Source organism: Miniopterus schreibersii, assembly GCF_964146895.1.
Source record: "Miniopterus schreibersii genome assembly, chromosome: 11".
In the NCBI taxonomy this organism is placed as follows: domain Eukaryota; kingdom Metazoa; phylum Chordata; class Mammalia; order Chiroptera; family Miniopteridae; genus Miniopterus; species Miniopterus schreibersii.
Genome location: NC_138111.1, coordinates 72,185,346 through 72,213,110, shown reverse-complemented (window position 1 = coordinate 72,213,110; position 27,765 = coordinate 72,185,346). Strand labels below are relative to the sequence as shown.

The 27,765-nt window shown below is 42.5% G+C and overlaps 2 protein-coding genes across 7 annotated transcripts in view; both read left to right on the top strand.

Annotated features, from left to right (window-relative positions):
- The window catches only part of NOL8 (nucleolar protein 8), a 38,874-nt gene extending 21,700 nt beyond the window's left edge, over window positions 1-17,174 (top strand). For 2 of the 4 annotated variants that reach the window (XM_081151311.1, XM_081151313.1), the window contains 7 exons: window positions 636-774; window positions 1,439-1,516; window positions 6,683-6,951; window positions 8,351-8,477; window positions 9,032-9,102; window positions 15,075-15,157; window positions 15,649-17,172. In XM_081151311.1, the coding sequence (XP_081007437.1) occupies window positions 636-774; window positions 1,439-1,516; window positions 6,683-6,951; window positions 8,351-8,477; window positions 9,032-9,102; window positions 15,075-15,157; window positions 15,649-15,699 (818 nt within the window). In that variant the 3' untranslated portion in view covers window positions 15,700-17,172. Of the gene's footprint in view, window positions 1-635; window positions 775-1,438; window positions 1,517-6,682; window positions 6,952-8,350; window positions 8,478-9,031; window positions 9,103-15,074; window positions 15,158-15,648 lie in introns of all 4 variants that reach the window. The other 2 variants (XM_081151310.1, XM_081151312.1) reach the window with 2 other exon arrangements.
- A 2,014-nt stretch (window positions 17,175-19,188) lies between these two features.
- The window catches only part of IARS1 (isoleucyl-tRNA synthetase 1), a 94,128-nt gene continuing 85,551 nt past the window's right edge, over window positions 19,189-27,765 (top strand). The window contains exons 1-5 of one of the 3 annotated variants that reach the window (XM_081152210.1): window positions 19,189-19,286; window positions 22,758-22,883; window positions 23,643-23,799; window positions 24,222-24,341; window positions 27,008-27,090. In XM_081152210.1, the coding sequence (XP_081008336.1) occupies window positions 22,765-22,883; window positions 23,643-23,799; window positions 24,222-24,341; window positions 27,008-27,090 (479 nt within the window). In that variant the 5' untranslated portion in view covers window positions 19,189-19,286; window positions 22,758-22,764. Of the gene's footprint in view, window positions 19,420-19,981; window positions 20,040-22,757; window positions 22,884-23,642; window positions 23,800-24,221; window positions 24,342-27,007; window positions 27,091-27,765 lie in introns of those variants that run through there. The other 2 variants (XM_081152212.1, XM_081152211.1) reach the window with 2 other exon arrangements.

Below are 27,765 nucleotides of genomic sequence, written 5' to 3'. Positions count from 1 at the left end.
CTCACATATATTAGTCCATAAAATTGCCATCTTTCACTTCTAGATTTATATGTGATTTAGATTACGTTTTTAGAATGTTTTTTGGTTTTGTTTTTGGTTTGGTTTTGTTTTGTTTTTAAATATATCTTTATTGATGTCAGAGAGAAGAAAGGAGAGGGAGAGATAGAAACATCAATGATGAGAGAGTCATTGATTGAGCCCACAACCTGGGCATGTGCCCTGACCGGGAATCGAACCCTGATCGCCTGGATCCTAGGTCAACGTTCAACCGCTGAGCCATGCCCGGCCGGGCACGTTTTTAGAATGTTAATAAACTCAGTCTGGAATAATTTTAGCTTTGTAATTAGTACCTTTCTCTATACATTTGTCAGTCTTTAACTTAAAAACTGTTAACACGTGCCAACGAACGCCATTAGATCCAGATTCAGTTTTTATAAATACAAATAAAAGTGAGACTTTGTTTGCTGGCCATGCAACTTCTGGATACACTTTGGTGTTGAGGCCCCTGGGGATGGGAGGTTAGCAAAACGAGGTTTCACGTTTCTTCTTCCTGCCCTGATGTGTTTAGGTGAGTGATAAGTATTCGGTGACTGAGACCCCAGTTAGGAGATTCTAATTATCCTTTTTCCCCAAAGAGGCAAGTGGAAAGAAAACCACTGAAAAAGAAGAGCTTGCTGCAGAAAAGTTGAAAGCCCTGGATATTGTTCAGAGTATTTTACATACCAACTTAAGCAATTCTACAAGCAAAGGATCAGTAGCTGCTAAGAAATTTAAGTATGGTCTATGTCCTATCCCATTCCACCTTTTTCTTTGCCATAAATGCCTTCTTGAACTCAGTTGAAAACTAGGCCATTTTAAACTTGCTGAGGCGGGCAATGGTGTATGTATCAGCCCCTTAAAAATATACCTACCTTTGCCCCAATGATTCAATTTCAAGGAACTAATCTAAAATTACGTCTATATTTATGCTGTTAGATATCATAGCATTGCTTCCATTTGTGAAACAATTGGACAGCGGTTTAATTGTTAATAAATATAACTCTCTATTATGGAAAATTTTAAATACGTAATTTAGAGAAATGAGTGTAATGAAACCCCTGTACACCAGCTTTGTGTTAACCAACATGTGACCAGTTTCTTTTCTGTACCTTTACTCACTTCCCCTGCTTTCCCCACTGAAATATTTTATGCAGATCCCAATAGTGTATCAGTTTATCTCTATATATTTTAGTATGTTTTTAATATTAACAAAAATATCCAGGAAACCTCAAAACTAGATAATTTAAAATATTTTTAATGAGACTTTTCTTTGCTATTGTATAGCTTTTCTTACTCAAAAATTGGAATGACTCTGGTGCTGAATTATAATTTGCTATTGACTTTTTGCATTACTGTTCCGATTTATCTCTTCCAATGTATTATTCCTCTTTTTACATAGGGACATCATACACTATGATCCAACAAGGCATGAACATGCTACTTACGAAAAAAAGAGAGATGATAAACCAAAAGAAAGGTAAGTCAAGCTCCTTCTTTTAGTAGTAGGATCATATGAATTAATCTCACTTCAGACAGTGAGAAAAGTAGATTGTAACCAATATCCCAGATATCCATTGGTCTCCATTGTGTTCAGTGTGAGAAGAGGGGGGAGAAGAGCAGAGCCTTGGATTGGTGTAGGGAGCCTCACCTCCAGCTGGAGCCCATGCTGGTAAAGGATAGTGCATTCTGCTGCTCTAGTATGGTACCTCCTACTGACATTTGCTTCTGGTAGCGGCTATAACAGGTTACCACAAACTTGGGAGCTTAAACCACAAAAATTAGTTTCTCATCGTTCTGAAGGCTAGGAGTCTAAAGTCAAGGTCATTGGAAGGGCTGCTTTCCTTCTGGAGATTCAGGTGAAAATGCCTTTCACATCTCTCTCAGCTTCAGGTGACTGCCAGCAGTCCATGGTATTCCTTGGCTTGTGGCTACAGGACTTCACCCTTTGCTTCCATCTTTGTGTGGCTTCCTCCTCTTTTCTGCATGTATGTCATCTTTATCTCTTATTATAAGGATGGTTCTGATTGCATGTAAAGCCTACCTAGATAATCCTGGGTAATCTCTTTGTTACAAGGCCCTTAACTCTACAAAGACGCTTTTTCCAACTAAGGTAATATTCACAGGTTCTAGGAATTAGGGCTTGGACATACCTTTCGGGGGCAACCATTCAATCCACTACTCTAGTAGGAGCTTCTGTTTCCTATAAATATGCTGTCAGTTTGGTAAATATGGCAAATATATTAAACAGTAACTTTACCTGGCTTAATTCCTTCACTTTTCTACTGTTACAATCACTAAAGGCATGCGTTATCCTGAATTAGACCCTGGAACAAAAAAGACATTTGTAGGGAAACTAGTGAAATGAAAATAAAGTTTGAATTTCGTTAATAATAATACAACGATCTTAATCTTTTAGTTTTGGTAATTGTATAGTTATATAAGATGCTACCATGAGAGGAAACTAGGTGAGTGTTATTTTTAAAGGTTTCTTTTAAAAGAATCACATAGCTCAAAGTAGAACCAACATAAATATTCCCTACAATATAAAAATTTTGTATGTTATTTAAAGCAATCCACATTGGTACATAAGTGGGGGATATTTTGTATAATACATTTTTATTTACATCTAGGGTGTATTTGTTATCGGTGCATAACAAACTGTCCAAAACTTAGCGCCTTACAACCAGAAACATTTATTATCTCAAAGTTTCTGTGAGTCCAGAATTTAGGAGCAGCTTCGTTAGATGGTTCTGGCCAGGGTTTCTCAAGAGGTTGCAGTCACGCCCTGGCCAGTGTGGCTCAGTTGGTTTAGCATCGTCCTCTGCACCAAAAGGTTGCCAGTCAATTGCCCCTTCGACTCCTGGTGGGGTACATGCCCGGGTTGTGGGCCTGATCCCTGGTCGGGGTGCCTGCAGGAGGCAGCTGATTGATGTTTCTCTCTCACATTGATGTTTCTCTCTCTCTTACTCCCTTCCTCTCTCTCTAGAAATCAGTAAAATAATATTTTTAAAAAGAGGTTGCAGTCAAAATATTGCCTGATTCTTTGGTCTTTGAAGGTCTGACTGAGCCTGTATGGTCTGCTTCCAAGAAGGCTCATTCACATGGCTGTTGGCCAATTCCTTACATTGTTGGCTTCTCTGTTAGACAGCTTAAGTGCCCTCGTAACATGACAGCTGGCTTCCCCCAGAGCAAGTAAACGAAAACAGAGCCAAGGAAGAAGCCATAGTGTATTTTATGACCTAGTTTTAGAAGTCACACACTGACACATCAGCTTATTTAATTTTCTTGAACCAAGTCACTAAGTCAATTTGTGAACATATTTAAAACCATGACAGTCCACCCTCTGGCAAAAAATTGTTTATATTCCTACCACATGCAGAATTTTTTCACCCCCTCCCTAGATTTCCCAGCAGTCTCAGCTTTTTATATTATTAGTTCAAAATCCAGGGTGTTGTCACCCAAATCAGGTCTGAATGCAGGTGATGCTTATCTGTTGTTCTTTGAGTACAGTCTTTTTGATTAGAAGGCCTGTGAACATGTGGTAGGACAAGCGTAGACTAACCAGTCTAATGTAAGCATTACTACTCAACAGAGAAAGCAGGAGGCAGGAAGGGTCCCTGGTCCATAGGAGCCCTGAAATCTAGACAGCCCAGTGTTGTGAGATCTTTTATTAGAATAATTCTCCATAGCTCTTGACTCTGCCTTTCAGGTCATTCTTCTTTAAAAATACATGTAGCCCAGCTGGGTGTGACTCAGCAGTTGAGCATCCACCTAGGATCCAGATCAAGGTTCGATTCCTAGTCAGAGCACATTCCCAGGTTGTGGGCTCTGATCCCCAGTTGGGGATGTGCAAGTGGCAGCCGATCAATGACTACTCTCTCATCATTGATGTTTCAACTCTCTCTCCCTTCCTCTCTCTGAAATCAATAATGATATATTTAAAAATAAATAAATAAATAAACAAACATGTATATATTCACTTTAGAGAGAGAGAGAGACATCAATTTGTTGTTCCACTTATTTCTGGTTGATTATTGGTTGATTCTTGTATGTTCCCTGACTGGAGATTGAGCCTGCACCCTTGGCATACTGCGATGACACTCACCACTGAACTACCAGGCCAGGGCTGAGCCATCCTTTTTTCATGAATGGTGGCATGTGTTTGCAGCTGAGTAATCATCTCAGCCTGCATTGTGTGTGTAGAAACATGGGAGTCTGAGAGCCTCTCTTTGTGGACTGTCTTTGTACATACCAGTTCAAGCTAGGGGCGTTTTTGTTAATATAATTTTCTTAAAATACTTGTGAGTCTCCTGTGAATATTCTTGGGGTTCATTCCATTAGACAAAAGCCACACCAGAAGTCACTTTGAGATCTGTTGAAAGACATCAACTTCAAACTCCTTACAAGCCTTATTGTTTGAACAATTGAAGTTTCTGAGCTATGTGTAGTGTTTTAACAAAGTAATTTGTTTTATGTGTAGGATGGAGTATACAGACTTTTCTGCTAAGGTTCATGGTCTGCTGCAGTGACTCCACTCTGCCTTTGTAGCAAATGAAGGACAGTTTCAATAAAACTATGAGTAGGACATAGTCTGTGTTACATATAATCTGTGAATACCACGAAATCATCTTTTACTATTTTTTCCAGCCATTTTAAACTATAAAAAATATTCTTAACTTGTGGTGCATACATAAATAGGCAGCAACCTGGATTTGGCCTGTGTACCATAGTTTGCCAACACCTGCTTTAGACCATGTTTTCCTGAGAGACTTAGATTTGACCTTTGCTTTGAAGCCATTTATTAAATTTTGTGTCATTTGTCTTCTGGAAATTATGAGTCTTCAAAACCATGAGATCCTGGCTCCTTACAAATTTTTTTCCCTCTGGTTTTACTGTCTCTGCTCACATTTTATGGTAAGCAACAAACAGAAACCAGCAAATGCCTTTATCACCTTCCTGGACATCTCCTTAGCTAGATCACCTATTCATTGGGTTACATTTTCTACTTCCCACATTAATAAAGGTAACAATGTTGCTAAATTTTTTGTCACTACATAGCACTGGTCCCCTTTCCTCCGGTTTCTAATAGCATTCACCTCACTTTTCTGCACATCCTTGTTACAGCCTCTTCTGTGGCCATGTAGTTTCTGTTGACAGTCTTTTTAAGGCTTTTGCTAACACCCTCACTGACCTACCATTTTCTGCCCTTTGCTTGGGCTCTGAAGTCACTCCTACATTTTAGGTGTATGTTAGAGCAGCACCCCACTTCTAGGTCCCCAAATCTGTATGTTATATATTTCTGTATAAAAAATTGCCCCAAAATTCAACAGCTTGAAATCTCAAACATTTATTAGGTTCCAATTTTTCTGGGTCAGGAATTTGGGAGTGCTTCACTAGAGGTAGTTCTTGCTCGGATTCTGAAGAGCTTGCAGTCAAGATGTCAGCTAGGGCTATAGTATCTGAAGGTTTGAGATCTGCTCACAGGATGGGTCAGGCACATGGCCATTTGCAGGAAGCCTCAGTTCCTTGCCTTGTTGGCCTCTCTACCTGACTATCTGAGTTCCCTCACAACATGGCAGCTGCTTCCCCCAAATCCAGTGATCCAGAAAAGGGAAAAGAGCAGGGAGAAAATCAAAGTGCGTTCTATGACCCTAGTGTCAGTAGTCCCACCATCATGTCTGCCTTATTCTGTTAGGTAAAGAGGTCGAGTCCAGCCACACTCAAGGAATGGGAAGTGCATCCCATCCTTTAGAGAAAGAACTATCAAAGGATCTCGGGAACACTTTAAAGCCACTGCATCATACCTCAATGGTAATCACTTGGAACTGTTAAAGGATGCCATTTTCTATGAGTTTGCTTTCATAGGAGGCATAACTGCCTTAAATCGTAGCTAGGTTGGAAGTATTAAAAATTCCTCACTGTGAGATAGTCTCCACCAATAATAGGATCATTTAGGACGTCTTGTTCACTTACTATTTTAGTAATACAGTTAGAACTTTGGCCTGATATTACTCCTGATATATGAAATTACTCTTGATAAATGAAATTAACCTCTTATTAGCCAAAAATTTGATAATGGAAACTGCCATGTAACTTTTTATCTAAGATCGAAGAGAAAAGCGTATTCCTAAATATAAAGGAGGTTTATGGTAATATACAAATTTCATCCCAAAACAAACTAGACTTAGCATATTTATAATTAATTTCTAAAACAGAATTATAACTAAATTCTTTTATGCCAGTTTTGTAGAATTAACAGAATTTTAGTAGTGGGAAAAGTCTTAGAAGTCACCTGGTTTAGCATGTTCATTTTGCAGATGAGGAAACTGAGGCGCATTGTGGTTAAGTGAGTTTTCTTACTCAAAGCTAATATCTTAGGTGTGATTCCTGAATTGTAGTTCAGAGGATGAGAGAGAGAGTGTGAATCATTTTTAATATTTGGAGCTGTTAGAGATAGTTTCGTGTATAAAAAAGCTTATTGGTCAAGATTCTGCTTTTATGAGTAGAGTTATATATATGTGGTTCCTACTGGTTTTTGAAAGGATGGAATTAAAGTTGTGCATGTTATTTTACTTTCTTGATTTCTGGAAATTGTCCAAAAATTGACTGTTCCTTTGTGGTGCACACATCTGTGTCAATGCAGTAAAGCAAAGAGAAAGAAGAAAAGAGAGGAAGCTGAGCAGCTACCTGTGGTGTCTAAAGAAATGTATTATAACATTGCTGTGGATTTAAAAGAAATATTCCAAACTGCAAACGACACCAATGAAAAGAAGGACGTGCCCTACAGCATGAACTGTGATGAAGGGAGAGCCCAGGAAGCCCATGACCCTGTGGCTCCGAGGACGGGGGCCCCGCAGCCTGGCGGGTTCATCTTTTCCTTTTTTGATTCACACACTGAAGATGGAAAGGAAGGTAACGTGTGTGGTTTTGTTTTGTTTGTTTGTTTTTACTATTTCATTCTAGGCAGTTTAAACTTCACTGAGTCTACGCTAAGTGTGATGATTTAACAGTAGCTGAAGAAAGGATTCTTTCTTGCACCTAGATAACCAATATGAGGTTTAATATCACAGCACCATAAATGCAGTGTTCCTGGAGCTTTGTTGAACACAGCAGAATATGGTTTCTGCTTTAGGGGGCTCACATCTAGCATGTGACGGAAGCTAGGGAACAATGTGCAGCATACCCTCTGCTGAAGTATAGGAAGTCATCATTTACGTAGTTCCGTACCTTAATGCATTTGGAGAAGCCATGACTTCGGAAAGCTAGTACTGTATGGCATGGAAAGGCAGAGATAGGTAACCTTGGCTTTATGCAAATAGGCTCTTTCGTCCGAATGCCAGTTTCAAACTTTATCCTTGAAGATTTGCCAGAACCTAGGGAAAAATACCGATACTAGTATTTGCATTCCATTTCGGGAGGTTTACCTCTGAAGGCCAACATGATACAAAAGTTTAAAAACACCTGTTTCTTAGGGGCTGCTTTTGACCTAGTGTTCACAATGGAAGGGCAGCTTTTCTGGAACTTCACTGTGAAAAGTAAGATACAGGAGAATACATGCACACCTAACTACAGTGGATTCTACTTTAAGATCAGCAGTTAAAATAGCATCCATGTGTTTAGCTGTTAAGTATTAAATGCCAGCTCTCTGTTACTCCAACAGGACATATAATAATCAAGTTGGTTTTCAAATGTTCTAAATAAGACACAAAATCCCTGCGTATCTCATTCTAATTTTGAGAGCCAAGTGTGAGAAATTGGTTTTGAAATGAGTACTAAGACACCTCAGCAACCTGGGAGATGTGCTTTAAGTACCTGGGAAGTTTTGGTGTCATGAGGCGACTGCCCACATCTTATAACAGGAACTTTTATGGCAGTTCTAGAAAGAGGTTTTGGAAATTGAAAGTGTAAACATGTATATTTTCTCATTTATGAATAAGCAGGAAGGAAAACTGGTTTCACTGCATTGGGTTCTATTTAAGGCTTCTCATGCTAGCACAGGTGCCACAATTATTTTGTTTTTAAAAACTATGTTGCCTATTTATAAATTTTGTTTTTATATCTTTTTATAATATTACTGTATCCCCCTTATCAATTAACTCTAGCAATGCCAAAAAAAGAAAATGTGATAGTAGCTTCTCTCAGTATTTAAAAATCTTAAAAAATACTACCTATTTTAAATTAATGATTAAGATATTATAAATGTCTTAATTTACACTATGCTAACATGGTGAAAGTAATCAAATGAGTATGTTCAGAAATGCTTGGTTATTCATTAACAGTCCTGTCATCTTTTATTGTCATGACAATATAGAGACCTATAGAGTTGAGACAGTGAAACGTGGTAAGGCTGCCTGGCAGGGAACCCCTCGTTTCCAAGATAGCAGTTCAGAAGAGGAAGATGTTACTGAAGAAACCGATGACAGAAAGCCCAGCCCTGGGTAAGCAAATTGTTTCTGTACAGGCATAATTCGTAATTCGTAAAACCTGAGTTAGACATGCTTTAGAAATATTCTGGAAGAATCTACGCTTATCTTTTCAAGACAACCTAATTTTCTTCTCTCAGCTTATTTAGAGAGCTCATTTGGAATGGGGAGCATATTTCCTTTTCTTGAGATTTGGATAGCACTGCCTGTGAGGGATATGATGTGCACAGGGAAGGGAGCCTGACCTGAAGTCCCTGGTCTGGAAAGAGGATGCTGCAACTGGCTGGCTGCCACCCCATGGGAAACATTGGAAAACAGGATGGCAGTGGTAGGGTGAAAGTATCAGCATCCAGCATGGAGAAGGTAGACAGGTCTTCATTACCAAAGCCTCCGAGAGAGGAGGAGAATGTTGAATAGAAAGAGCATGGGGGGCACTTTAACTCAGCACAATAAGCAAAACACAAAGCAGACATATTTAAGGAATAGTCCGCTTATGTTTTCAATGTAAATATTTCTTCTTAAATATAGAAGTTAACCAACCAATATCCATCTTTACTCCCCCCTCCCAGAGAAGTATCATTACCTGAGAAAGAGACCACCAGATTTTTCTTTTTCTCTAAGAATGATGAAAGACTTCTTGGTAAGTCCATTTTTTTATTAAATGGCATAAAACTGGTAATAGTACAGCTCTTGCCACTGCACATTCTGATACAATAACATGCATCCAAGTAAGAACTGTTTTTGAAAAATCCTGACCCTTTGCAGTGTTGTGTGGGTTAGCCTCTCTATTAAAATGATGCATATTGACTTTAGAGCCTGGAGGACCAAGGGCTCCCATTCACCACCTCCCTCACCCATTTATTATCATCAAGAGCTTGTTTTGTTTCATGAACTTGCATAGATGCTAGACAAAACACTCCTACATTTTTAGTACCCTAAAAGTTCATGTGAAAACCCTGAGGCTCTTGATGACTCCTCATTTCTTAGAGCCTAGCACAAACATAAACCATAATAGTATATGTTATATAAACAATAAAATCCCTAGCAATTCAAAATATTTTTGAAAAATAGCATAAATCCTTCCAGCTGCAGTGGGGAAGTCTGTGCCCAGGGATTCCGGGCACCTCTGGGACTGTAGTCACTGCCCTGATGGGAGCCCTGGATTACACCTATTCGTTCTGGTAAAGATGGCGGCATAGGTAAATGTAGTACTCACATCCTCTTACAACCACATAAAAAAAAAAATATGACTGAACTCCAGAACAGCCATCATTCATAATCACCTGAAATTTAGCTAAATGGAAGTCCTACAGCTAAGGATATAAAGAAGCCACACTGGGACTGGTGGGAGGGGTGGACATGTGGAATGGGCTGGTCCCACACCCACTTGTGGTGGATAAAAGTCGAGAGGAATATCTCAGCTGCAGAGGTCCCCATGATGAACAAGAGGTCAGAGCCCCACAGAAGTCACCTCAGCCCAGGGTTCCAGTGCCAAGAAGAGAAGTCCCTGTAACTTTGGGATCTAAAAACCAGTGGCGATTGAGGCTAAGGTAGAGGGAGGCTGCTGGAGTCCCAGGTAGTGCCCACTCACACAGACTTATTCAGACTCACTCCCTCTGAGTTCTTCATTTGGGGCAGCAGCTTGAAAGGCACCACCAGGACACACAGGGAGGAACTGATCTGTCTGGCATCAAGGCAAGAGCTGGAGAGGCAGCTTTCTCCCAGACAGAAGTGCTGGCAGAGACCATTGTTTCTTTGATGAGCCCTCCCCTTCACAGAGCCTGCAGGCAGTCTCTATCCACCTGGCTTACACTGTTCACTCAGCCCTGGTGATTCCCTGAGGACCCACTCCACCCAACTTTTGGACCCACCCAAGCTATTTCCAGTGGCTTTTCAGTACCAATGGGGTGTCTTGGCTCATGCTTCTGACTTTCCTAAACTCTCAAATAAGCAGCATTTGGCCCAGCATGCCATGGACCTCTTACTTAGTGGCTCCAGGCCTGGGACTAGCAGCCCCCGGCGTTGGTTCACAGCTTGGCCTCTCCTGGGCACCTCCAAGCCCAGCACAAGTAGCAGCCATTTGCAGATCGCTTTGTAGCTCATGCCAGATGGCCCTGGGCAGAACACAGGCAGTAGTTAACCTTAGCCTGGACCTCCAGGGAGGTACCAGACCCAGCATTCCCAGTGAGCAGCTTCAAACCTCGTTGAAGCACCAGCCAACCAGCTTCCACAAGGAACACACTCAAGGGGTGAATGCAGCGGGCACCAAAGCCCTGCTGAAGTTAAGCCCTGCTCCATGGGATGCGCCCTGAGCATTTTATCCTCCACAGTGGTTACTCACGGTCCTCAGACCTGATCGGCCTGATAGTAGATCCCTCCCACTGATGTGCCAACAGCAGTCACAGCTCAACTACAACAGGAGAGTGGACAAAGCCCACGTGGGGTGCACACACCTGGAGTGCCCAGCTCAGGTGAATTCGTGAAGGCTCTGCCACTGGACCCAATGGGACACCTAGTATGTTAGGCCATTCTACCAAACCCCGGAGACATAGAAACAAACACAGGGAGGCTGGCAAAATGAGGACACAAAAATGTCCCAAATGAAAGAACACAACAAAACACCAGAAAAAGAACTAAACAGAATAAAGACAAGCAATCGACCAGATGCAGAGTTCAAAACATTTGTTATAAGGATGCTCAGTGGACTTAGGGGAAGACTAGATGAACCCAGTAAGAACTTCAACAGCATAAAAAAGGACATACCAACGATAAAAAGGAACCAGCCAGAAATGAAGGATACACTAACTGAAATGAAGAATAATTTATAGGCAATCAACAGTAGAATAGATGAAGCCAAGAATCAAAACAGCAATTTGGAATATAAGGAAGCAAAAAACACCCAATCAGAACAGCAAAAACAAAAAAAAACACCCAAATTTTTAAAATGAGTAGAGTATAAGGAGCCTCTGGGACAACTTTAAGTGTAGCAACATTCACATCATGGAGGTGCCAGAAGGCGAAGAGACAGCAAGAAATTGAAAACCTATTTGAAAAAAGAATGACAGAAAACTTCCCTAACCTGGTGAAAGAAATACGCATACAAGTCCAAGAAGTGCAGAGAGCCCCAAACAAGGTGAACCCCAAGAGACCCACTGCAAGACACATCATAATTAAAATGCAAAAGGTTAAAGACAAAGAGAGACCCTTAAAAGCAGCAAGAAAAAAAGCAGTTACCTACAAGGGAGCTCCCATAAGACTGGCAGCTGATTTCTCGAAAGAAATTGCAGGCCAGAAGAGATTCGCATGAAAACCTGGGCAAAATGGACAAATTCCTAGAAGCATACAGTCTTCTAAAACTCAATCAAGAAGAGTCAGAAAACCTGAATAGACCAATAACAACTAATGAAACTGAAGCAGTAATGTAAAAACTATAAACAAAAGTCCGGGACTGGGTCACTTCACAGGAGAGATTTACCAAACAGTCAAAGAAGAATTAACACCTATCCTCAAACTATTCCAAAAAATCCAAGAGGAAAGGAGACTTCCAAGCTCTTTTTACAAGGCCAGCATTATCCTAATTCAAAAACCAGATAAAGACGCTTCAAAGAAGGAAAATTACATGTCAAAATCCCTGATGAACAAAGATGCTAAAATTGTCAACAAAATATTAGCAAATAGGATCCAGGAATACATTAAAATGATCATGCACCATGACCAAGTCAGATTTATTCTGTGGATGCAAGGTTGGTTCAGTATTCAAAAGTGAATAACATGATACAGCATTTAAACAAAATGAAGGACAAAAATCATATGATCATATCAATAGATACCGAAAAAGCATTCAACAAAATCCAGCACCCGTTTATGATTAAAAACTCAGCAAAATGGGAATAGAGGGACGATGCCTCAAGGTAATAAAGGCCATATATGACAGACCTACAGCCAACATCACAGTCATTGAACAAAAACTAAAACAATTTCCCTTAAGAATAGGAACAAGACAGGGATGTCCACTTTCACCACTCGTATTCAACATAGTACTGGAAGTCCTACCCACAGCCATCAAAAAGGAAGAAAACATAAAAGGCATCCAAATTGGAAAGGAGAAAGTAACACTGTCATTATTTGCATATGACATGATATTGTACATAGAAAACCCTAAAGACTCTACCAAAAATCTGCTAGATTTAATAAATTTGTCAAAGTAGCAGGATACAAAATTAACAATCCCATTTACCATTGCCACAAAAAATAAGATACCTGGGAAAAAACTGTACTGGGAAAACTACAGGACATTGAAAAAGGAAATAAGAGGAAGACACAAAATTGTAAGCATGTACCGTGCTCATGGATTAGAAGAATTATGTCATTAAAATGTCCATACTACCCAAAGCAATCTACAGATTCAATGCAATCCCTTTAAAATACCAATGGCATATTTCAGTTACATCAGATATTCCAAAAATTTATATGGAACCCAAAAAGACCCCAAATAGTGGCAGCAGCCTTGAGAAAGAAGAACAATGTTGGAGAGATCACAACACCAGATATCAAGTTACACTACAAAACCACTGTTATCAAAACAGCCTGGTACTGGCACAAGAACAGGCATATAGATCAGTGGAACAGAACAGAGACCCCAGAAATAAAGCCATGTCTTTATGGTCTATTAATATTTTACAAAGAAGGCAAGAGCATACAATGGATTAAAGACAATATATTTAATAAACGGTGTTGGAAAATTGGACAGGTACATGCAAAAAAAAGTGAAACTACACCACCAACTTACACCGTACACAAGAAGAAACTCAAAATGGATGAAAGACTTAAATGTAAGATGCAAAACCACAAAAATCCTAAAAGAAAACATAGGCAGTAAAACCTCAGACATCTCACGTAGTGGAATTTTCGCTGATACGTCTCCTAGGGCAAGAGAAACAAAGGAAAAAATAAACAAATGGAACGATATCAAACTAAAATGCTCCTGCACAGCAAAAGAAACCATTCCTCAAAATGCAAGGGGAACCCACTGTATGGTAGAACATATTCGCCAATGATACATCTGATACGAGGTTAATTTCCAAAATATATAAAGAACTTGTACAACTCAATAAAAGGAAGACAGACAATCCAATTGAAAAATGGGCAAAGGGCCTGAATAGACACTTCTCCAAAGAGGACATGCAGATGGCCAAGAGATATATGAAAAAATGCTCAATGTCGCTAGTTATTAGAGATGCAAATTAAAACAACAATGAGGTATCACCTCACACCTGGAACAGGTTGCAACAAGCAGCTAGTGCTGGCAAGGGTGTGGAGAAAAGGGAACCCTGGTGCACCGCTGGTGGGCATGCAGACTGTTGCAGTCACTGTGGAAAACAGTATGGAGTCTCCTCCAAAAATTGATAATTGAACTGCTATTTGACCCAGTGATTCCACTCCTGGGAATATATCCTAAGAAACCTGAAACACTAATAAGAAGGAATATATGCACCCCTATGTTCATAGCAGTGCAATTTACAATAGCTAAGATCTGGAAACAGCCCCAGTGCTCATCAGTAGATGAGTGGATAAAAAGTGTGGTACATTTACACAATGGAATACTAGGCAGCCATAAAAAAGATTTCTTTCCCTTTGCAACAACATGGATGAACCTGGAGATTATTATGCTAAGCAAAATAAGCCAGTCAGAGAAAGAAAAATATCACATGACCTCACTTATATGCAGAGTTTAATGAACAAAATTAACTGACAAACAAAATAGGTCCAGAGATACGGAAGCATGGAACAGACTGACAGATGTAAAGGGGAGGGGGGGGTTTAAACCAAGAACTTATATGAATATGTGCATGGCCCATGGACACAGACAATAGTGTGGTTAGGCATGGGGTGGGGCTGGAGTTGGGTTGAGGGGGCCAAACATGGGAAAAATGGGGGACATCTATAATACTCTCAACAATAAAAATTTTAAAAAGGACCTACAACCAAGATTACTCTATCCAGCAAAACTATCATTTAGTATCGAAGGACAGATAAAGAGCATCCCTGACAAAACCAGTACTACATGAAATTTTAAAGGGTCTTCTTTAAGAAGAAGAAATAAAAAATATGAACAATAAAATGGCAATAAATACACATCTAAAAAACAAACAAGTAGAACAGAAACAGACTCATAGATAACAGAGAACATTTTGATGGTTGCCAGATGGGACAGAGGTTGGGCGATGGGTGAAAAAGGTGAAGGGATTAAGAAGTACAAATTGATTGTCACAGAATAGCCACTGGGAAGTAAAGTACAGCCTAGGGAATATAGTCAATAATATTCTAATAACTGTGGTGTCAAATGGGTAGGAGATTTATCAGGCTGATCGCTTAGTAAGTTACATAAATGTCTAATCACTGGAGTGTACACCTGAAACTAATATAATGTATGTCAACTGTAATTGAAAAATTTAAAGACTTAAAAATAATAACAAACTAAAATAAAATTAGCATAAATTGAGTGGTGTGGGTAAGTCGTAAGTAGAATTAAAGAACTTGATAATGCCAGCACTAGAATGGTATCCTTTTTGGTATTAATTTGTTGCCTCGTCTTTTTTTATTTTCCCCAAGTAGGTTCTGACTTATTCTGGAGAGGAATGGGAGATAATATTAGTAGGAATTCTTGGGAGGCCAGAACAAACAACCTGCGTATGGTAAGTAATTGTATCTTCATATTGTCCCCATCAATAAATACGATGTTATCTTTGCGTTAATATATATCTGTGTAAGAATAGGGGAATAGGTATGACACCTAAGACTAAAAGGATGACAACTGAGAACATGATTTAAACACTCAGAGTTATAATGTTAGGAGGGACCTTTGAGGTTGTTCAATCCAACACACATGGTACAGATGAAGAGACTGAAAACTGGCTGAATCTAGTAACTCGTCTGAGTTCCAGCCATGCTTCATTAAGTAACAGGAAATATGAGTCTTCTGAAAGACTGAGTTAGAGTTTCCATTGTAAACACTTAACACCAAAAATTTAAATTGTCCTTGTTCATTCCAGGTAAGCACTTACACAATGGTTTGCACAACCCTGACACTGAATAACCCTACATTTTACTTTATAGTTACTGAACTCCTTGCAAATAATTTACATTTAGTTTTAACAAAGGCTTTTTTGCTTTTATGTTTTTCTAGGATTGTCGGAAGAAACATAAAGATGCCAAAAGGAGAGTGAAACCAAAATAAAAAGTGTGATTATTGGTTTTGATACTGATTTTGAACAAGATTCACTTATAGAAATTGGATGAACTAGAAAACAATTTTAGCTAACAAGAATTTGGAGTGAAGGAATATTCAAAATCTGGCTAATGGATGCAATGCTGGTTGCTATTGCTATGTTTTTCTGTGATTTTCCTTTATTTCTACTACCTAAGTACTTCAAAAAAATTAACCTAAACTTTTTTTTTTAATCCTCACCTGAGGATATTTTGAGAGAGAGAGAAACTATGTGAGAAACACATTGATTAGTTGCCTCCTGAATGCCCTTGGCCAGAGTCGAACCCAGGACCCTTTAGTCCACAGGCCGACACTCTAACCACTAAGCCAAACCGGCTAGGGCTGAACTTTACTTTTTTTAACGAAGCACAAGACAGTCCCTCAAAAAAAAAGAAAACTCTTTGTATATAATCCCTTTGCCCTCCATCCTCAATAACTAATGGGCATCTTCTGATGCAAGCTTTATATAAACCGTTTTAAAATATATGGGTCAGAGCACTTGTGTTTTCCAAGTTAGGTTTTGTATGAATTATAGGCTACTTGAAATATTTATTTCTGATTGTACCAAATACACTTGACCTCCATTTTGTGTTATTTATTTATTTAAGAGGCTGGACACAAGTCAAACTTGAGTTTTGTACTTGTGTCCTGGTGAACAGCTAACTAAAACGCAGGACATTTCAGACCATTGTTACAGGAGAGTTCTGGGAAGACCAGAAAAGGACACCAAATAGTTTTTCTGTCCTTCCCCTCCAGGAATTGATAGAGGCAAGCCCATCAATCCCAAAATTCTACTTAGAACAGAGGCTTATGAAAAATCCAAGTGTTTGAAAGGTAGGTAGTCACAGTTGGAGTCAGGACTCTAAGTCCCTATAGGGAAGCAGATTTAGTACCTTGTTAAATCAACTGGGCTAGGATGACAGACAGACAGTCCTCCTATCAAACTGGGCTCTGTACAGAATTGTGTAGCTCTGGCAGGTGTGGCTCAGTTGGTTGTCATCCAGTACACCAAAAGGCCGTCGGCTCGATTCCCTTTCGGCACATACCCACATACAGGTTGCGGGCTCGATCCTGTCAGGGCCCATGCAGGAAGCAATGGGTCGATGTTTCTCCTTCACATCAATGTTTTCTCACTCCCTCTTCCTCTCTCTGTTTGCCCTGCATCCTCAACTAATGGGCAAAAATCAATAAAAAAAAGTAAAACATAAAAAAATTGTGTTGTATAAAAACAATCCCAAGGGATCATCATTGAACCATAACGTGCGTATTTGAAATTGACTTGCATCTTGATTGTGTATAAACTTCGTGAGGGTTGGAATGTCATCTGTGTATTCATTATGTCCCCACTGCCTAGAATCGTGTCTAAAACATAGCGGGCGCTCAGCACGTAATTTTTTAATAAACAGTGTCCAGTGAATTAAGTGGCTGAAGAGTCCTGTGTTTCCAAGACTGGACTTCATGGAGAATGCAAACAGCCACTCAGCAGGATAAATAACCTCCTTTTGATGTGTATTACATTTATGCCTTCTTATCTATTGCTACAGAACAAGTCATTTCATTAACAATCATTTATTTTGCTTACAAATAACCAGTTTGGTCAGGACTCACTGGGGACTGTTTGTCTTACTGCATGTGGTATCATTGGCCTGGCCCCGCTGGAACTAGAACCCGTTTCTCAGATGGGCCACTCTGCCTCTCCATGTGTCCTCACAGCAGGGCGGCTGGGTTTGGGGCTCAGGAAACCAGTGCCAGCGGTCTCGAGGCCTAGCTCAGAAACTGGCTGAGTCGTTTCCACTGTGTAGGTAGAAACAACACTGAACCCGCCTGTACTCAGTGGCTAGGGACGCGGACCCCACCTCGGCGGGAGGGGTTCCGTTTGGACCGTGTTTAAATGTCACACCTACGTCTCCAAAGCGGGTCACATCAGGTAGCCGTGCCCACCCCCAACTCCTGCTCCCCGGATACAGCCACCTTCTACGGTGTAATGTTTCCTCTGAGTTTCTCCGTGTTTCTAACAAGCTTATGCTGTGAGTTCTTGACTTTTCAGGTTTAGAATTACCTGTCGACTTACTCTGAAAAGGAGGATTTATCCCCGGCGGGGCTCGGTCAGCGTCGTCCGCGCGCCAAAGGTCGCTGGTTGGATTCCTGGTGCGGGAACGTGCCCTCCCTCTCCCTCCTCTCGGAAATCAAAACAACTACGGGAAAGAACAGTGAGGATTTAATTCTGACCCATGCAGTCTGTTTTGACCACGTTGAACCTTTCCCTAGACTCCTTCGCTTGCTCCGCTTCCCCTGGGCTGTCTTCCCCGCAGCACGAGGACGGGCCTGCCGGGGGTCAGGGGGGTCAGGGCGGGCCTGCCGGGGGTCAGGGGGTCAGGGCGGGCCTGCCGGGGGTCAGGGGTCAGGGCGGGCCTGCCGAGGGGTCAGGAGGGGCCGAGGCGGCCGCAGCCGGAGGCTTCGGGCTCGAGACGTCGAGTTCTGGGCAACGCGCCGAGGCTCCCGCGCCCGGAACCTCCCCGCCCCCCGCACGAGCTGCGGGGCCGTCCCTGGAGGTTGAGTGAGCGCCGCTCGGGTTCTCGAGATGCTCTTAAATGTACTGAGAGCTTTCTACATGTTCTCGGCCAGACCGACTTTTTGCCGCCGTTGATGGAGACGGCGAGCAGGTGCGGGCCGCGGTTCCCTCTCGTCTCGGGCCGAGGCCGGGGCTGCCGTCCGCGCGGCTCGGGGGCGCGTGTTCACCCGCAGGGGCGGGGCGCATGTAAGAAAGCAGGGAATTGATTTGTTTTCATAGCGGGAAACATTTTTAAGGCTGGTTACCAGGCCTTTCTCTCCTTGTTTCACCTGCATGTGGCCGTTTAATTGCTACAGTCAGGCCCAGAGCTCTGGAGAGGGCGCCCCAGCCCGCGGCCCCCGACCCCGCCCCGGGGCAGCGCTGCCGCCCGGCGCGCGCGGGAGGGTCCCCGGAGCGGCAGGCCAGGAGTCTCAGTGTGCATCAGAATTCCCCAGCGCCTGCTAAAATGATTTTTTTAAAGTTTTAAAAAATTACTGACTTTAGAGAAACACCGATATGCGGTTCCACTTATTTATTCATTGGCTGATTCGTGTGTGCCCTGCCGGGGGCGGGAGGCCCGAGCCGGGCCTCGCAGTTCCGCCGGCGGCTGGGGCCTGGCGCAGGTGCCGCGGCCCCGACAACGCCCCCGAGCGGGCTGCCGGCCTGCGAGCGCCGCCGGGGCACCCGCCGGGGCGGGGCTCAGCCCCAGCACAGCTGCCGAGGCCGCCGCGGGCGGAGGACACCGAGGGGCGCACACGGCCGCGTGAAGCCCCGGGCCCGGAGGCACTGAAGGGTCCTCCCGGCACCGCCGCCCGAGCCGCGCGGAATCTCCCGGCGAGCACCGCGGGCGCGCCGGGATGGGCGGGGCCCGAGCCGCCTATCGGCGTTTGGTTTGTTGCCGGGTGTCCGACGGCGCGCCCTGATTAGCCGGTGCCGGCGCCGCGCTCGCCCGGGGCCCGGGCCTTGCATCAGCCTCGGTCGGCGCGTCTGAGGCCTGGGGCTGTCGGTGAGCGCGCGCTCGGCCCCCAGGAGGAGGGCGGGGGGACGGGGCACCGACCTCGCGACCCGCGCGAAGCCTGGCGCCCGGGCCGAGACTCGCGACCCTCGTCCGCGCTCTGCCGCCGGTGCCGCGGTAGCACGTGAGCCGTCGCGTGGCTGCGGGGTGCGGTGGGACCGCGCTCGCAGGGGAGCGCAGAGGTGGCGGCGCTAGAAGTGACTGGGAGTGGAGGTGTTCCTGAGAACCGGCCCCGCGCGGCGGGCGGGGGACGGCGGGGCACGGCGGCGGGCGGGAGCGACGGGGGACGGCGGCGGGCGGGAGCGACGGGGGACGGCGGCGGGCGGGGGACGGGGCACGGCGGCGGGCGGGGACGGGGGGAGACGGGGGACGGCGGCGGGCGGGGACGGGGGGAGACGGGGGACGGCGGCGGGCGGGGACGGGGGGAGACGGGGGACGGCGGCGGGCGGGGACGGGGGGAGACGGGGCACGGCGGCGGGCGGGGACGGGGGGAGACGGGGGACGGCGGCGGGCGGGGACGGGGGGAGACGGGGCACGGCGGCGGGCGGGGACGGGGGGAGACGGGGGACGGCGGCGGGCGGGGACGGGGGGAGACGGGGGACGGCGGCGGGCGGGGACGGGGGGAGACGGGGGACGGCGGCGGGCGGGGACGGGGGGAGACGGGGGACGGCGGCGGGCGGTGCGGAGCGGGGGGGCGGGCCCACCGCGGGGGCTGGCGGCGCGAGGGGTTGGGGTCTCCAGATGGTAAGTAGGAGCTGAGGTCTTTGTGTTTGGCTTAATGCAGTGATTCTTCACCTTTGGGGGAGTCGGAGCTCCCTAGAAAATTTTATAAAAGTTAAGAGTCGTCTTCACAGCTTAAGTCCCTTTTTCTAAAACGTCAAGTGGGAGCTGAGGTAGATCTTCCTGAGTGCGGTCGGGACGGCCGCCGGCGGTGGCGCCTCGGAGGCGGCCGGCGGGCCGGCCTCGCGGGCGTGGGCGTGGGCAAGGTCGCAGCTCTTCCGCGCGGTGCCTGAGGGCGAGGGCCTGGCGTGAGGTGCGAGCCGTGGGACCCCTCTTCCTGGGGAGGCGGAGGCGCCGCGCGCCGCGGACCCGGGAGCCGTGGGCTTCCGACTGATACGTTTCGGGCGCACACGAGTGGCCCGCCTGTACTTTTCTTTTTTCCTGTATAAAGCTCAGAGGTACACGTGCATCTAAAAAATAATGGAAGGAAAACGAGGCACCGCTTGTAAGGACCTTTCCGTTTTGCTGACATGGGTCGTTACTGTGCTTCGCTTGATGCTTTCCTTTCAGAGTTTCCCAAGTCGGCGGCCCGGCCCCGGTAGCTTCCGAGCGCCCGAGGCCGCCCGTCCCCCCGCCGTCGCCTCGTCACCGGCCGTCCCGCCCCGCCGCCGGCTGGGACCCCGCCCGCGCCCGCCCGGGGAGCGAGAGGGAGGCGCTGCCGCGCGGGCGCCCGCGGCGCCCGGGGCCTGGGCCGGAGCTGTAGGGCGTGCCCTTCCCGAAAGGAGTGAAAAAGCAGCCACTAGGATAAGTAGGAGATTGAGTGAGCTGGGAGTTGTTTGAATGTGAGGTTCTCGCCTTACTAGCGTCACAAGTGTTTTAGGTCTTGTCATTCCTCAGTAGCAAGTGAGTGCGATTGAGATTTAACAAATGAGGTCAGAGGGCCGAAGTTATTTTAACAGAAGTGCTTTCTGTCCTGTGGGTGTAGGTACTAATTCTTAACCTATTTCGAGATTTTTTTTAGATTGTTACTGAACTTTTATTGTCATTATTAGAGCGCACTCGCCAGCCTCGCCTCCAGATGAGGAGCCGGTGCCTGCGTTTTAGTAGGACCCTGGGGGATTAGCGTGAGAGTCAGCACTCTGCGACTGCTCTGACCAAGAATTCCCAGGATTTTCTTGTTTTCTCTTAGAAGCAATTTATCTACTAAATGCTATATTGTAGTTGAAAAATGGGTGAAGAGTGTGATTTTGAGACAAGTTTTGCAATAATTTAAAAATACCATGTATCCCTATTTTATACTATTACAAAAATAACTCAAAATTGATCAATGACCTAAATACAAGCTAAAAAATCGCAACCTTGTTTAAGGTAGTGGTTTCTTAGACATGACATTGAAAGCACAAGAAACAAAACAAAAAATAGGTACACTGGTCTTCACCAGAATTAGAAATATGTAATAACATGAAGAAAATAAAAGGACAGTCCACAAAATGGGAGAAATTTTTGCAAATTTTATAACAGGTGGAGCTTGTATCTGGAATAAAGAATTCTTACAACTCAACAATAAAAAGATAACTATACATTGGGCAAAGGATAAATAGATAGCTCTCTAAGGAAATGTAAAAAATGCCCAGTAAGCACATGCTCAACATCACTGATCATTAGGGAAATGCAAATCAAAACCACCATGAGTTACCACTTCCTATCCACTAGGACTTCGTCTAATACAGTAATGGTAATAAGGAGTGACTCCTCATTCGCTGCTGGAAGAATATAAAGTAATGTGTAGCCCTGAAAAAAAATCTTGGCAATTTTTTAAAAATATATATCTCCATTGATTTGAGAGAAAGGAAGGGAGAGAGAAACATCAGTGATGAGAGAGTTGTCATTGGCTGGCTGCCTCCTGCACGCCCCTGACTGGGGATCGAGCCTGCAACCTGGGCATATGCCCGGACTGGAATCGAACCGCAGTCTCTTGGATCCTAGGTTGATTCTCAACTACTGAGCCATGCCCAGGTGGGCTAGCAATCTTTTTAAAAGTTACACAGATACGACCTCCAATTCCACTCCTCTGTGAGTGTGTGTGTGTGTATGCGCACGCACACACACGCAAGGGAACTAAAAACATAGTTCCAACAAAAACTTAAATACATATATATTCATAGCATTGTTCATAATAGCCAACAAGTGGAAAAAATCCTAATGTCCATGAACTAATGAATGGATAAACAAAATGTGGCATCTTTATACAATAAAATACTATTATTCAGTATAAAAAAGTGGTGGTGTATGAATACATATTACAACATGGATGAACCTTGAACACATAATTCTAAATAAAAGAAGCCAGACAAAATAGGCTGTACATACATGATTCTGTTTATATGAATGTCCAGAACAGGAAAATCATAGATGCAGAAAGTAGATGTATGGTTGTCAGGGCTGGGGAAAGGGAATGGAGAGTGACTGCTAATCTGTACAGTTTTTAGAGGACGAAAGGGAGCATTGATGAAAATATTCTGGAATTAGAGCGTGGTTATGGTTGCACAACCTTGTGAGTATACTAAAAATCACTGAATTGTACACTTTAAAAGGGTGAACTTTATAGTGCGTGAACTATGCCTAAAAAACCTGTAATTATTTTTAAAGTAACATGTAGTAATATGTACACTCATTTTAATGTATGGTAATCTGTTATTTCTAGACTTTTCTTGAGAATAATAAACTTGATTTCTCTTGCAGCAACAAAATGGTTCAACAAGTTCCAGAAAACATCAATTTTCCTGCTGAAGAAGAGAAAATCTTGCAGTTCTGGTCCAAGTTTAATTGTTTTCAAGAATGCTTAAAGCAGTCAAAACACAGGCCCAAGTATGTGAATTTCCTGGTAAAGGTGGAGTCCTTAAGACTAGTCATTTCTTAGACTGTGTTCTGTTAAGGCACAAACTTTTTATTCACCTTTGCATTCCCAGTTTCCTGGCTCTATGTAGTGGGTACTCGTAGTTGTTGTAGGTATACATTGAATGGATGAGTTCTCAGTTATTAGGTTAAATTCAGTTTAAGAGTTCTTGTGAAAAGATTAACTTCAATGGTATCATGAAATTCAGATGTTAGAACCATTTAAGTTTAGACCTCTATTGAATAGAGTTTACGTATCACCCTCTTCCTTTCCACTTTTCTCATCACCACCTCACTTAAGTCCTTCAGCTAGTAGTCGCCTTCTGCTAGGATACGTCTGCCTGTGCTCTCCATTCACCTAGAGACCAGTGGTATTTTTCTAATCACGTGTCTCGTGCTCAAAAACTTTATGAGACAGAGCATTTATTGCCCTATTTTACTGATGAATAACTTCATCATTCAGCATCAGGATGTATAACTTGGATTATATTGTGGACTAATCGGTGAAGAAAGAGTGGCCCAATGGAGGCCTCTCCAGCTCCCCCATAACTAGCTTTTTTGAAAGCAGGACCTCTGGTAAATACCTAATCAGTTAATCTGAATTTCCTGGTCTCACTGCTTTTCTTCTTCCTGAAGACTCCACTATAACAGTTGCTGTCTATAGAAAAGTGTTGTCCTAAATTTTTGCTGTCTATTTTAAAGTGACTTAACACATTTTTTTGTATCTGTTAGATTTACTTTCTATGATGGGCCTCCTTTTGCAACTGGGCTGCCTCACTATGGACATATACTTGCCGGGACAATTAAAGATATAGTTACAAGATATGCTCACCAAAATGGGTTTCATGTTGACAGAAGATTTGGATGGGATTGTCATGGCTTACCTGTGGTATGTTGGAGTCACCAGCCTTATGTTTTGATTTTTTTAGTAACCATTACATTTCATCATATAATATGTATAAGTATGATGAATTTTTACTATAATCAGACCTTTTCATTTCTGTAATACTATTTATAGTTGATTTTCTCTAGATTTTTTTTGAGAACTACTTTTTTAGAATATGTTTTATTTTCTAGAGTTGCTGAATTGCATTTGTTTGCATTTGTATTGTTAGATTTACTTTCTATGATGGGCTTCTTTTGCAACTGGACTGCCTCACTGTGGACATATGTTTGCGGGCACTATTAAAGATAGTTACAAGATAAGCTCACCAGAGTGGCTTGACAGAAGATTTGGATGGGATTGTCATGGCCTACCTGTGGTGTGTTACATAGAGAAGGGTGGTTAACAATGTTACTGTAAATTTTCAGGAATATGAAATTGATAAGATACTGGGAATCAGAGGACCAGAAGATGTAGCCAAAATGGGGATTGTGGAATATAACAATCAGTGCCGAGCAATTGTGATGAGATATTCTGCTGAGTGGAAGGTATGTTTAGTTATTTTCAGTAAAATAAACAAAAACTTCTCACTTAAATTGGAGTTGAAATGGTTTATTGTCCTTTGTGCCTTTAATGTTGCTCCCAAAAGTATGGCTGCTCATGTGAGGTTATAAGAGGGGTCAGCCATCCTTTTTTAAAAATATATATATATGTATCTTTGTTGATTTCAGAGAGAGTAAGGGAGAGGGAGAGAGAAATAGAAACATTAATGATGAGTCATTGATCAGCTGCCTCCTGCACGCCCCGACTGGGGATCAAGCCCACAACCCAGGCATGTTCCCTGATTGGAATCGAACTTCGATTTCCTGGATCCTAGGTTGATGGTCAACTGCTGAGTCACACCCAGCCAGGCAGAGGGTCAACCATGCTTTTTAAAGGAATGTTTTGTTTCCACCTCCAACCCTAATATGTAGACTGTAGCTTAAACTGAAGCCTCTCTTATTTCTATGTGCTTCATTAGTCTTCCATATTTAATCTTTTACCTGCCCACAGCATATGACAGGAATCAGGTTGTCCTAGCAAATAGGTTAACTTGAATATTGTAAAAAAGATAAAAAATTAAATGTTAAAATGAGTTCTAACTTGGACTCATTGTTACATGAATTTTACTCCCATCTTGCCTGCTTCTCTTAGTAATAATGCTCCCACAGCTGGTACTTCCAAGTAACTGTCAAGTGCTGTCAGAGCTCATCCCCTTGCTTGTTCTTAAGGACTTAGGAACAAAGATCCTCAACTCCCTATTTTTTCCCTGGACTTCTGATTAATTAGTTTGTGTAACTTAAAACCATGTCGAGGTTTTATTTTTCTCATCATCTCTGTCTTACCACTTTGACTTCTTAAACTTGATGTTGTTCAGAATTCCCTATTCTGCCAGTGGTCTCTAGCTTCAAACATTAATCCTTATTATGATCAAGTTGAATGGCAAATTATATCACGTCTTCTTAGTATCTCTTATATCTCCTATTTAGTCCTTTATTTTCATTCCTGCAACCTTTCCCTAGGTTCTCACCTCTTCATTCCTATAACTATTTCCTAATAGGTCTCTTGTTCATGGGCTTCCCACTCAGCCTGTCAAGTTCTCTCTCCCACAAGGCTGTGCTCATCTTGCTATTCCCTGCTCAGAACATAGAGTGACTTCTCTTTGTTGGTGAATAAAATTTTGTTTCATCAATCTGAAAAATCAAAGCTTCTAAATTTTCTCCTTTCTTTACTCTAACTTTCCCTGCCTGTTCTCCAGTAGGGAAAAATCCTGATGATTATAATATTCATGTGGGTGGTTTTTTTCCCCTTATTTTTAAATTTTTCATTGTGAAATAATTCAGGCTTATTAGAAATTGCAACAGTTGTATGAAGACTTTCCTTATATCCTTTACTCACCAGCTAACACCTTCAATAACCGTAGTATAATTACCAAAAGCAGATTATTAAGAAATTAACATTGATACATTACATTAGACCTTATTCAGATTTGACCAGTTCCTCTGATATTTATTTCTGATCCAAGGACAAGTTTAGAAGCACACACTGCATTTAGTTGTCATACCTCCTTAGTCACCTTTAATCTGGAACATGACCTCAATCTTTCTTTGTCATTTATGACCTTGTCACTTGTGTTTAAACCTTTTAAAAAAAAAATTAGTTTATATTTTAGAGAGAGGGGGGAGAGAAACATCTGTGTGTGTATATATATATATATATATGTATATATTTTGTACCATTTATTCATGCATTCATTCACTGGTGGTGGTGTGTGCCCTCACCGAGGATTGACCCCGCAACCATCTGATGATGCTCTAACCAAACTGAGCTACCCGGCCAGGGATTGACATTGTCACTTTTAGTGACGTTGTACAAACAGTACAAACCAGTTATTTTGTAGAAAGTCCTTCAGTAGCCCAGCCGGTGTGGCTCAACGGTTGAGCATCTACCCATGAACCAAGAAATCACAGGTTCTGTTCTGATCAGGGCACATGCCTAGGTTGTGGGCTTGATCCCCTGTAGGGGGCGTGCAGGAGGCAGTCAATGTTTCTATCTCTCTATCCCTCTCACTTCCTCCCTATCTATAAAAAAATCAATAAAAACATTTTTTTAAAAAACAAAATTCCTGCATATCTAATATATATTTGTGATTCCGTTTATGGAAAGGATGTCTCAGAAGTGATGACATACCCTTTGTCATGTCAGGAGGTCTATGACACTGATATGTCTCATTGCTTATGTTGACTTTGGTTTCTAAGGTGATCTCTGTCAGGATTCTTCATTGTAAAGTTGGGGTTTTTCCTTTGTAATTAATAATAATTCTGTGGGGAGGTTCTTTGCAAATATCCTCTTTCTCATACTTTAACCGCAGTAGTTTTACTATCCTTTTCTGATTCTTGCCAGCATCAGTTATACCTGTAGTGTTTCCCAAATGGTAATTCGGGTAGACTTTAAAGGCATATTTATACTTTTAAATAACATTCACATACAGGATGAATGCCACAGAAATCTGGTGCTTAATCTTACAAAGCGTGTTGATTGCAATATAGATTTACCTGAATCATTGATTGGCCTGTTTTTCCCAAAGTCATTGCATGTGGTGATAAACAAGTAAAACACATTTATGTACAATAACAAATATCATTCTCTAACAACTAACATTTACATTTTTAAGTCTACTGTTACCAGACTTGGCCGATGGATTGACTTTGACAATGACTACAAAACTCTCTATCCAGAATTCATGGAATCTGTCTGGTAGGTTTATTTGAAATTGTAAATATAATGAATATTCTGTTATACAGGGGTGGGCAGAAGTAGCCTTACAGTTTTTCATATGGAAAATACAGTAGGTATTAAGAAGTACAAATTGGTAATTACAGTATAGTCACAATATAGGGAATATAGTCAATAATATTATAATAACTGTGGTGTAGAGTAGGTACTAGACTTAGAGTAAGGGGGTCACTTCATAAGTTAAAGAAATGTCTGACCACTATGCTGTACATCTGAAACTGATAAAATAGTATTGAATGTCAACTGTAATTGAAAATAAGTGAGAAAGAAATAGAAATGGCTTTATATCAAAGATTTTTTGCCAAAATGATTGGTATAAAATTTAGGGAAACTGGTTTCCGAAGTTGGTTATTAAAGAAGTAAGTCTAGGAGATTGTGTACTTGAATTTTATACCAAGAGAAGAGTATAGTGCAGTTACTATTCAATAACCATTTCAAAATGGGTTTTATTTATTATAAGATAGTTGTTGCAATGCCAGTCTTGATAGGTGATTTAACTTGAGCCTGCTACTATAGTCTGAAAATCATTACATATTATCAATGGGTAAACAGGCATCATTATTAGGGTTGTAAAATGCCTTCTGTACATAACTCTGGTAAATTATACTTAATTTCAGGTGAGTTGCAGCACTGTTC